The sequence below is a fragment of the Carya illinoinensis genome, chromosome 11 (assembly GCF_018687715.1).
Source record: "Carya illinoinensis cultivar Pawnee chromosome 11, C.illinoinensisPawnee_v1, whole genome shotgun sequence".
In the NCBI taxonomy this organism is placed as follows: domain Eukaryota; kingdom Viridiplantae; phylum Streptophyta; class Magnoliopsida; order Fagales; family Juglandaceae; genus Carya; species Carya illinoinensis.
In genome coordinates this window covers 37782779-37795158 of record NC_056762.1, presented here as the reverse complement: position 1 = coordinate 37795158, position 12380 = coordinate 37782779, and the positions used below count along the sequence as shown (strand labels likewise).

General features: G+C 36.1%; 1 protein-coding gene across 1 annotated transcript; it reads left to right on the top strand.

Annotated features, from left to right (window-relative positions):
- Positions 1–8280: 8280 nt before the first annotated feature.
- LOC122281947 lies at positions 8281–9975 on the top strand. The gene is made up of 2 exons (XM_043093831.1): positions 8281–8631; positions 8833–9975. Exon 2 carries the CDS (start codon positions 8966–8968, stop codon positions 9905–9907), a length of 942 nt encoding a protein of 313 aa, XP_042949765.1. The 5' UTR covers positions 8281–8631; positions 8833–8965; the 3' UTR covers positions 9908–9975.
- Positions 9976–12380: the final 2405 nt, after the last annotated feature.

Below are 12380 nucleotides of genomic sequence, written 5' to 3'. Positions count from 1 at the left end.
GAATATGGCACTCTGACTATCACTGTAGAGAGTGCATTTCTGATTCTTCTTACCCAATTCTTCCAAGAAGCCTTGTAGCTATACCATCTCCTTTGCAGCCTCTGACACTGGAATATACTCAACTTCTGTTGTAGACAAAGAAACTATTTTCTGTAGATTAGAACCCCATGACACTGCAGTACCACCAAGTGTATAAACAAAACCGGTGGTACTCTTTCTGCTGTCAATATCTCCAGCTAAATCAGCATCAACATAGCCCTGCATCTCCAAGCTCTCTCCAGAGAAATACAAACAGGTTTCTGAGGAACCCTTTAGGTACGTCAAAATCCACTTCACTGCTTCCCAATGTTACTTTCCTGGGTTACTCATGTATCTACTCACAACTCCTACTACATGGGCAATATCCGGTCTTGTGCAAACCATAGCATACATAAGTGAACCAATAGCTAAGGCATAAGGAACCTTACTCATGTAATCTTGTTCCTCCTCTGACTCTGGTGACTGATTCTTGCTGAGTCTGAAGTGACTTCCCAAGGGTGTGCTAACTGGTTTGGCCTTGTCTATATTGAACCTGCTGAGTACCTTTTTCACATACTCAGCCTGTGAGAGTCTCAACGTACCTCTGACTCTGTCTCTGACAATTCTCATGCCAAGAATTTGCTTTGCAGCTCCCAAATCCTTCATTGCAAAGTGCTCTGACATCTGCTTCTTCAGATTATTGATCTCATCAATACTAGCCCCTGCAATAAGCATGTCATCCACATACAATAGCAAAATAATGTAAGAATTGTCAAAATGCCTGACATAGTAACAGTGATCTGCCTGACATCTAATATACCTTGCACTGTGCATGAAGTTGTCAAATTTCTTGTACCACTGTCTAGGAGCTTGCTTCAGGCCATACAAGCTCTTCTTCAGTCTGCAAACTGAACCTTCCTTTCCCTGTACCACAAACCCCTCAGGCTGGTGCATGTAAATGTCTTCTTCAAGGTCTCCATGAAGAAAAGCTGTCTTCACATCTAACTGCTCAAGAAATAAATCTTCAGTAGCAACCATAGCCAGTACCATCCTGATAGTTGTGATCTTCACCACAGGAGAAAAGATCTCAGAGTAATCAATACCCTGCTTTTGCTGAAAATCTTTTACAACAAGTCTAGCCTTGTACCTTTTACTGCCATCATGCTCAATTTTCACCCGGTATACCCACTTGTTGTGTAATGCCTTCTTCCCTAATGGAAGTTCTGTCAACTCCCATGTCTGATTCTCTAACAGGGAATCCATCTCATCTTTCATGGCCAGCTCTCACTTGCTAGAATTTTCATCTTGCAAGGTTTCTTCGTAGCTCTGCGGTTCTCCACCATCTGTCAACAGAATGTAATTCAAAGTAGGTGAGAAACGTTGTAGAGGACGTATAGTCCTAACTGACCTGCGAACTGCAACTGTTGGAGTGGACGGTTCTGAAACTGCCTACGGAATAATAGGAATGGGTGCACTGGACCCACTCTCCCCGTCACTCACATCTCTACACTGCACTGTGACCTTTGGTAGGTCATCCAATCTTACAAACTCGGACTCCTGATGAGCTACTACAGAAGCTGTACTAGACTTATCCTTGTACATCATTTTCTCATTGAAAATCACATTCCTGCTTCTTATGATTTTCCGACCCTGATCATCCCAGAAACGATAGCCAAATGCCTCGTCTCCATAGCCAATGAAATATCATTTCTTTAACTTAGCCTCAAGCTTACTACGAGCATCAGAATCAACAAGCACATAAGAAAGATAACCAAAAGTTTTAAGGTGAGAAAACTTAACCTCTTTCCCGCTCTAAACCTCCTCAAGCAATCCACAATTCAGTAGAACTGATAGCCCTCTGTTTATCAAATAAACGGCAGTACTGACTGCGTCTGCCCAGAAAGTGGGTGGTAGTCCGGCGTGCAACCTCATGCTTCTAGCACGCTCATTAATGGTCCTATTCATACACTCAGCAACTCCATTTTGCTGTGGTGTCCCAGGAATGGTCTTCTCCATTCTGATACCCAGAACTGCACAATACTCATTGAATCCGCCATCAACATACTCACCACCATTATCAGACCTCAAACACTTCAGTTTCAAGTCTGTCTCTGTCTCAACCATGGCTTTCCAAATTTTGAAAACATTAAATACTTCAAATTTATGTTTTAAAAAATAAACTCATATCTTCCTACTATGGTCATCAATGAACGTAACATAATAGCGAGAACCTCCAAGAAATGCCACTAGGGAAGGACCCCACACATCTGTGTGCACAAGATCAAGTCTTCCTGTCTTAGGCGTCCTGTCACTTTTCAAGAAGCTGATCTTCTTTTGTTTCCCCATCACACAACTCTCACACATACTGAGATCAACTGTCTTCAGTTCTGGTAGCTTGCCTCTAGACAGAAGTTCCGTCATGCCCTTCTGACTGATATGGCCAAGCCTGCAATGCCACAAATCTGCTGTGCTCTCAGCAACGGTAGTAGCAATAGTGTCAATTAAACCAGTAGTCATATACAGTGTACCAGTTTTCTTACCGAGCTAGTACCAATACCCCTTTTGTGACCTTCCAAGTGCTATCTGAGAACACCACTGAATGACCACACTCATCGAGCTGCCTAACAGAAATGAGGTTCTTCTTCAACTCAGGAATATGCCTGACCTTTTGCAAGGTCTATTTGTTCTTGCCAGGGAGTGCAATGTCAATGTCTCCCATCCCCACTACGTTCAAAGCCTCACCATCAGCTAAATATACCTTCCCAAAATTATCTGCAACATAGTTCCGCATTAGCTCCCGGTGGGAAGATGTATGGAAGGAAGCCCCTGAATCCAATATCCAGTCATCAACTGGACTATGAATTGCAAGCAATAGTGCATCCTGTACTTCTTCAGTTACCACATTAGCACTATCATTCTCCATCTTCTTGGGGTTTTTGCAGTTTTTTTTTTATGTGGCCAGCTTTGCCACAATTCGAGCAAGTTGCCTGCTGATCAGGCCTCGACTTGCTCTTGCCCCTGTACTTTGATTTTGATCTTCATCTGTTTGAGTTTCTGTCATGTGATCTCCCTCGAGAGTCAACATTTAGGACTAAACTCAAACCCGAGGTCTCGCCTGAATCTTTCCTGCGCACCTCCTCAGCCAAAATCAAATCACGAATATCATCATATTTCAATTTAGTTTTATCAGCAGAATTACTAACAGCCATTCTCATGGCTTCCCAACTATTTGGCAGTGAAGCCAACAATATCAGTGCACGTATCTCATCATCAAATTCAATTTCAACAGACGACAATTGATTTGTGATAGTATTAAAATCATTCAGATGTTGTGCAACAGACGTACCATCTGCCATTTTCAAATTGAATAACTTTTTCATCAGATGTACCTTGTTATTTGCTGACGGCTTTTCATACATACCTGACAAAGCTATCATGAGATCCGCAATCGTCTTCTCCTTGATGACGTTGTGTGCAACGGATCTCGACAGGGTTAATCAAATAACCCCTAGAACCTGTCGATCCAACAGGTTCCAATTTGCATCATCCATCTTTTCTGGTTGCTACCCCAATAGTGGAAGATGAAGTTTCTTCCCATAGAGGTAGTCCTCTATTTGCATCCTCTAGTATCCAAAATCCGTGCCATCAAACTTCTCGATCCCCAATACCTTCAATTCATCTCTAGTCATCGTTTCTCCTCAGACCCGAACCTTGCCTCTTGATACCAATTGTTGTGAAAAATGATGACAATGAATTGAAAAATAATAACGAACGAGAAAAACAATCACACATGCAATCACACACGACACAAGATGTACGTGGTTCGGCAAATTGCCTACGTCCACGAGAGCTACAGAGGATTTTATTATTGAGGAATATCACACTACAAGATGAATCTCAACACTGTTCGTCCGCAGTGTTTTCGTGTCAACAGTAATCGGCCATATGAAGTAAAACATCATATATATAGTTCAAACGGTGGAAACCCTAAAAATGCATGTTCACTCAAGCGGCGTGTCGAGCGCGCGTCGAGCGAACTTCCCTTCCGCATCCTGCTTGAGTTCACTGTCGAGCTGACATCGAGCGTTCAACTCTGCCTAACTTCGCTCAAGCGGCCAATGCCTTCGCTCGAGCGAAAGCCTCCTGCTTGAGCTCACTGTCGAGCTAACATCGAGCGTTCGACTCTGCCTGATTTCGTTTGAACGGCCAATGCCTCCGTTCGAGCGGTGTGGACCAGACTCCACAGTACTCAACAAGAAATATGTATTAAGTTGGTGATGGATGATCATTTGGTCTAAACCAATCAAAGAATAGAATGAGAGAGATCTTTATCCCCAAAACCCCAAATCATGGTGTGTGTTAAATTCTCTGTCTCGATCGAAACTCATTTTTCTAGATTTCGACGTTCTTTTCATTAATTTGATAAAGTGCGCGCGAACCAAGACCTATTACTCTTGCATCTTGCATTCGTAATAACTATTAGGCTAGCTGCTTGAAACCATTTACATTAAATGAAAGAAATTTATGTAAAATAACTTATAAAACTATCATCATTTTATATAAAAGTATCATCATTTTATAAAAATATTCTCATTTTAAAATACGGTGGGATAAGAAATTATGAAAAAGATTATGTGTCTATCACTATTCTTATTTCAATATTACGAATAATCCCAATATTGTAGAAACACAAATTAAACAAAAATGAAAAATTGGGGCCAGCAAGCAGTCCGTACCTGATATCAACCAAACTGAGTTTTCATTCAATTTTATATATGAAAGGAAAATGATTTATATATGTGCATGAGTCATGCGTAGTATTGTTAATATAAAACAAATCTATCTTTTAATGTTGTGTCTCATTCTTTTTTCAAGAAAATACCCGAAACTTACAAACCCTAAAACTAGATCTACCGTTACCCTATATGAAATATTATTGACTTAATATAAACTATACTTGTCATTAATTAGGTCGGTACAACTGGTTCGCATAAAAGGCTTTGTCATTATTTTCAAATGTTATAAGCTATACGCCACTGTAAAATGGCAATAATTGATAAGATTTATCGTTTGTTTTTGCAGATAAGTTGAGAAGAGTTGAGATTAAAATTAAAAGTTGAATAAAATATTATTAAATTATAAATTTTTTAATATTATTTTTATTTTAAAATTTAAAAAATTTGAATTGTTTATTTTATTTTATGTGATAATATGAGAAAGTTTTATAATGATGAGATGAGTTAAGATAGATAGTGAAAACGAAGCTTAATCTCAATACTTCATTCTAAGTTGGAGGAATATTAGGGGCGGGTTTTAGAGGAGCTTCAACCTTGAGACATTTAATGTAAGAGTAATTCTACTTATTATTCTACACATCACACACCACTCATTACAATTATTTTAATATTTTTTTTCATTTTTCCTATAATAAATATGTAATGTATGGATAATAAGTAGAATAACTTAATTAGTTTAACAAGAATAAAATAAAATAAAAATAATATTGAATATGTAAAATATGTGATATGGGATGATGTAAATATTTTTTCATTATGAAATCAAAGTTGAGCCAAATTTTGGGATTCCAACTCTGACAAAATCGGTACACACTCCTATTACGACACTCTATTTTCCATTCAGCTTTAAAGAATTGAGGGGACTTTCTTCTAAGAGAAATGATACTTGCAGTCGTGAGTATGTAAATATCGTATAATCACTTTAAAAAAAGTGAATAAATACAGGACCCACATGAAAAAAATAATTTTTTAATACTACTAGACCTCACTTTTTTTAAAACTGATGCACAGTATTTATGTACCCCATAACTATATGTAGTATTACTCAATTTTTATTATGGAAAATTATTTCATATAGAGTTAAGGACGACAAAAACAAAATTATGATGACAAAACTTTATTACTTTCTTAAATAAATACAAAAATATTAAACTTCTTCTCAATTTTATAGTTTATAGAACAATTTCACAATTTATGTCAAAGGCCGTGACCTGACTGTCATAATTTCCAGCCTTTAAAATAGAGAAAATATATCAAAAATATATATATACTTAGCTTGTGGGGCATGGTATTAAGTTGACTACTTTATAAATCCACCGTTAAGACAAGGCCGGCCGGCCTGACCCGGCCATATGGCCTTTAAAATCAAACCATAAATTTAGAGTCAATGCGTCATTTTATTCTTTTAATATTTTTTAAAATAATATTTCATACATACGTAGGAACTCTATTTCGGCTCCTTGTTTTTATTATTAAGTTCTTCCACAACACAAAAATAGTATTTGAGATGTAATATCAGAAACTATTAATTTACTTTGTGTCTCCAATCCTTAAAGAGTAATCATGATATTTCTTCTACTTTATGATATGTCATATCTACTTTATGTTAACGTTGATTTTAAAAGATTAAAGGTTTTTTTTATAAGATCCCTTTATGGAAAATGAATTTTTAACCGGAAAAGAACATAAAACAAGTTTTAATACATTTATGCTGTCACTAAATGATCAATGTTTTTAATTACCGTTATAACATGACATCTAAGTAGAAAATTATTTGTTATTTTTCATTTATCTGTTAATCATTTAATGTCACATAGGTGATGAATTGATGATTATTAAAAATATAATGAATAACATTTTCTTATCATTTCCAATTTGATGGAAAAAAATAATGCAGAAAATTAATTGGTTGCCGTTACTTGAAGTGGGTTTACAGGGGGAGCTTGTGGGTATGGAAATTTGTTTGCAAATGGATATGGAACAGATACAGTAGCCTTGAGCTCAACTCTGTTCGACAATGGGTACGCTTGTGGGAGCTGTTACCAGATAAAGTGCTACCAATCCAAGTGGTGCTTTAGTGGGGTCCCATTCACCAGAGTCACAGCTACAAACCTCTGCCCTCCAAACTGGTCTCAGGACTCCAACAATGGTGGGTGGTGCAACCCACCACGTGTCCACTTCGACATGTCCAAGCCTGCTTTCATGAAGATTGCTCAGTGGAAGGCCGGCATTGTCCCTGTTGTGTACCGCAGGTAGTTAGATAAATTTCCCACCAAAGGAAAGGATTTCACTTTTTTTTTTTTAATGTGTCCTTGCGATTTAGTTAGCAAAAATTAAGTGGGTTAGATCTGAAAATACATTTTGAATTCAAATCTTTCCCGTTAAAAAGAATATTACTTTTATGGTGTATGATTCTGAATAATAGCTAAAGAATCCCAGCTGAATGGGCAATGAGCTTCGATTTTCTTTCCAAGGAAACGCGTTTTGGTTGCTGGGGTATGTAATGAACGTGGGAGGTGGAGGAGATATAACTCAGATGTGGGTGAAAGGAAGCAAAACAGGGTGGATAAGCATGAGCCATAACCGGGGAGCTTCGTACCAAGCTTTTGCAACTCTGGGAAGCCAATCTCTTTCTTTCAAGATCATCTCCTACACAACAAAGGAGACTATAATTGCCTGGAATGTTGCTCCTGCAAACTGGGCTGTGGGATTGACTTACAAAACCAATGTGAACTTCCATTGATGTAAATTCTTTCACAAATGGCTCCTCTTCTTCTTGTTTTTCAGTACACTACAGTATTTTGTTAGTCACTTCGTTTATGGAGAATCTCACTGTCTCGTTATGTGACTGCTCCTTTACCAGAGGTGAATTTTCACCTGCTGCCATGAGATCAGATGCTCATGAGACATGCCAATTGCCAAGAGTATTATTATGGCTTTCTTGTCAATTTTATCAATATTACTCGAAATGCCAACTAATGTGGTTGGTAATTTCTTTGAGGTTGTATGAGGTTAAACCATCTTGTCATTAAATCATTGATATAACTGAATGATTTGAGAAGTGCCAAGAGTCCAATTTCCTCCTAACTTAAAGTCAACTCAAGAGGTTGGAGAAGGAGATGTTCTAATGCAACCGACAAAACAGTAGATGCTATGTATCATTTCGTTCCCGGTTTCATCAGACCAACCAACTTTTTTTTGCTATTTATGTATTAAAAACAAACACGAAAAATAACAGTATCACATATGCCCAATTAGATGACATATATGTCTTCAGCAATATTGATTTTGTGAAGTAACATCAGAGGATGTAATCAGTGCAATGAAGGATTGATTGGCATTAAAATTCCAGACATTTTTTAGTACTTCTTGGTTGACACCCCATGTGAATACTTCATGTAAGGGGAGCATTAAAGGGAAAACATATGGAATGCCATGGTGGCTAACATGATACCCACAAAGTTGTTCCAAGTGGCAGACATGTTACCAAACACAATTAGGAGCACTGGAGCCCCTATGCTAGGTGAAGAATGCCCTCAATTTCTTTCTCTAAGCACGCCAAGCCCCCTTTTCCATTGCCTTTTGCCATGAAGTATCATCATCATCATCAGCCCACGCTCCATAATCATATCTCCCATCCTTCGTCGTATGAACTTAGCCCTTCTGCCACCTAAAAACTTTCATTCAAAGACAGACCAACAGAAGTTATGCTGCATTTCCACAATACAAGATCCATTTTGCTAGTTCTTCCTAACCCCACCTCTTCTAAAACAACAGGCAGTCTATTTCTTATCGATTAGTGTCACAGCCACCTAAGGTATATTCTCTCCTGCTCTTGACATGATATAGAAACAAAACCAGAACTTTTTTCTCTTTTTTTTCCCTACTCTTTAATCTATCAAAGCTTTTCTGCTATGTAAATTACCGGAAACATCCAAACTGTCCTCTTTGCGACCTCACTCCCGTTACATCTGCAAGAAAAGAAGCTAATCGAGATTTTGTTTTTACACATTTCAAGCTCTTCTTTCAATCTGCCAGCTTCAGAAGATCAGGAAAAATCGCACTGCTATGCACATCGAAGCCCGAGAGTATCAGGAACAACCGTACAGGTATTACAGTTTTACATCCAACGTCTTGTAAAACAAGTTCATATGGGCTCCCTCTTCCCTCTCACGTTCATAATTCTCTCGTGGGCATCGTCTGCATCAATAAAATCTGAAGCTCAAGAGATCAAATCAGCTCATGTTCTCGATCTTTACATTAGAGATTACACGTTCAAGGCCTACCATAAACACTTTCGGACTGGAACATTGCACACTGTACATTTACCGTCAAACTTGTCCGGCATCAGGGTCGACATGGTGAGATTCAGATGTGGTAGTCTCCGAAGATACGGTGCACAGGTTAAGGAATTCCATCTAAATATTGGAGTGACTGTGCATTCATGCGTGGAGAGAGTCATGATAGTTAGACAAAACTTGGGGTATAACTGGTCTTCCACATTCTATGCTAATTATGATATCTCTGGGTACCAACTTGTTTCCCCTGTTCTAGGTCTTCTAGCTTATAATGCTGGGTCCAACATGAACTTTAGCAACCCTTTTGAGCTTGAAATTCTTGCAGGAGAAAAGCCCATCACAGTAGATTTCAGCAACACCACAAAGTTAGCCGAGATACAGGGAAATATCCCATATTGTGCTAGTTTTGAGAGTGATGGAAAAGTCACACTAGCAAATCAGGTATCACCATATGTGTGTGTTGCAAGGAGACATGGCCATTTTGGATTGGTCATTGAGACGCCACCAGAGCTGTTAAGAAAAAAGATTAGCCGGTGGAAAGTGGTGGTTGGAAGTTCAGTAGGAGCTGCACTGGGTGCTTTTCTTTTGGGTTTGCTTCTGGTGGCATTGTTTGTGAAGGTAAAGAAGAAATCAAGAATGGAAGAGATGGAGAGAAGGGCCTATGAAGAAGAAGCTTTACAAGTTTCTATGGTTGGACATGTGAGAGCTCCTACAGCAGCTGTCACTCGAACATTGCCTACAATTGAGCATGAGTATGTACATCCTAACCAAGGATTTGTTCATTTTCGTTTGTGATTATTCTTTTTGTAACATTAGATGAACAAAACTTATTTTTTCATTGGATAAGATAGAAATTCAACAAATGCTTTTGTAGGATAGAGGGAAAAATCTGTTTCTCATCCCTGATGATTGATTATTCTTTTTTCTTCAACTTTCTAAAACCGATGCTTTGTCGAATTCATTGATTATCAGAAGCTGAATGTTCCAAATCAAAGAGAGAAATTGGTACTAGGTTAGAATTTCTGACCATACTGGTAAGTAAACAGGATTGCAGGTAAACTTGAGAAGACACAATTCAGTAAACTAGTCAAATCCTTTTTCCTGGATTAAAAAGCAACGGTTTTTCCAAATAATTTGTCTTGATTCAATCTTTTCCAGCTCTGGGTCAAGAGTTTTGCTAATGTTCTGCAATTATTATCTGCAATATTCAAGTGGAAAGGTCTTGGATCCAACAAAAAGAAACACAACAATAAAAACTAATAATTGCAGAACATTCAAGAAAAAGACTTCGCTTCTTCTATGTTGTTACTTTCTTCACAAAAGCAAAGTCAAATCTCATGTTTGAATACAAACTTTCGCTTTTCCTCGAGAAATGCTATTTATCATCTCCACATACACTATAATATGATTTATCATTTTTATCATTTTATTTAAACACGCATATTTACACATCAATATATATGTGTTTAAATATAAGAACAAAAATGATAAATCACATGATGATGTGTGATGCATGAGATAATAAGTAGAATTTTTCTTTTATATTATAACCTAAACTAATAAAATGATACATTGCACACTTGAATTACTAAAGATGAAAAATTAGCACACGCATCCTATTTTTGTAACAAACAATAAAGCCACACAAAAATTAAAATAAATTTTTAAAAATAACTCTTCCAAAAATATTATTCTGAAACATATTTTTAATGGACCACCTTATTTATCCTAAGTTCAATAAAAACATCTAAAAAAAAAAACGTTTTTAATCAAAATATATCTTTTGTTTAAAAATAAAAAAATTTGGTGTCCGAAGGTTGATTGTTCATGATAAGGATCTTCTTTTCCCGAATTTCCAAAATAAACTCAATAGGGAATCGAAACTGGATGGTTGTTTTAACGAGCATAAATGAAGCACTAACTTGGATAAAATTTTCAGAAGCATTAACTTGTAAGTGAGTAATTTTGCATGGATATGTGATTTTTGGAATCAAATTGGAAAAATATCCATTCAAGTTTTTATCTAAATTTGAGGATCTCAAATGGGCTCTATAAGGTCCTATTTGGAATTTGGACTTCTCAGTTCAGTCTAATTTTAAATTAAATCTAACATTTAATCATCTTATTCTTAAATCACTAAATTCATTTAAATTCAAAATCTCTTTACACATGAGGCTCGTAACATTTTTTATTAATGTCAATACTTATTTACACGCAGGATCCACAATCTTTTTTAATTTCTCGTTAATATATCTAAATTTATCTTAACATCCAAACGTATCTAAACTTATTTTAGGTAGGTCTTACAAAAATCACTATACTATCTTAATTCACTACTATTCAATTCAACTCAGCTCATCATCTAAAATAGGCATATTATTGTTACCTATATAAATATTTTGAATAGTAGTAGATGAGCAATAAATATTGAAGGACTCTTTTAATGTATTCGAGAGTTTTAACTTTTATTCAAGACTCTCAAATTCAAACAAGAATTTACAGTCTTAATCGATCAACCCAAACCAAATTGCATCTCCTGACCATGTAATATGACAAACAAACTCGTTTTTTTTTATTAATCTTTGATCTAATTGAATATTAAATATATATATATAGGTGAAAAACTTGGCATATTCAACAACTCAAATAACTCTCCTTTCCCTTTCTCAAACTTTTCTCCTAATTATTTGCATGCTTTCTGACCATATTAATTCATTATAACACAAATCTACTTGACCACATTAACTTGCAATTATATTTGGACTGAAATTATCTTAATTTAGCCTTAAAAGGGATTTTTTTCCCTATAAGTTTTGGTAAGTTCTCTCTCTCTCTCTCTGGGATAAATGTAGTAACTTTTCTCTGTTCAAATGTAAAGATTCTTTTGAGATAGACAACGCCGAATTTAATGCGCTCAGAGGATGCATCAATATTTTCAAACGCATGGAAAGTAAACTACAATGAATTCATCATAAATAAAAAGTTTGAATTTAATTATACTAAATTATTTTTTTATAAAGAAAATTTTGAAACCATAAAATGATTATATATAAGTAAATTTATATGATTTAAAGCCTTGATGTGGTACGTTATATTATAAAATTATTTTTATTATAAAATAAATCATATAAAGATACGTCAATTTATAAATTTACTTTTATGTAATTTATTTATTAATGTAATAATTCTATTTTTATAATCACAAACAAAAATGTATTATAAAAAAATACATTTTCTTTAATTGAAATAACATTTTATTGATGTTTGT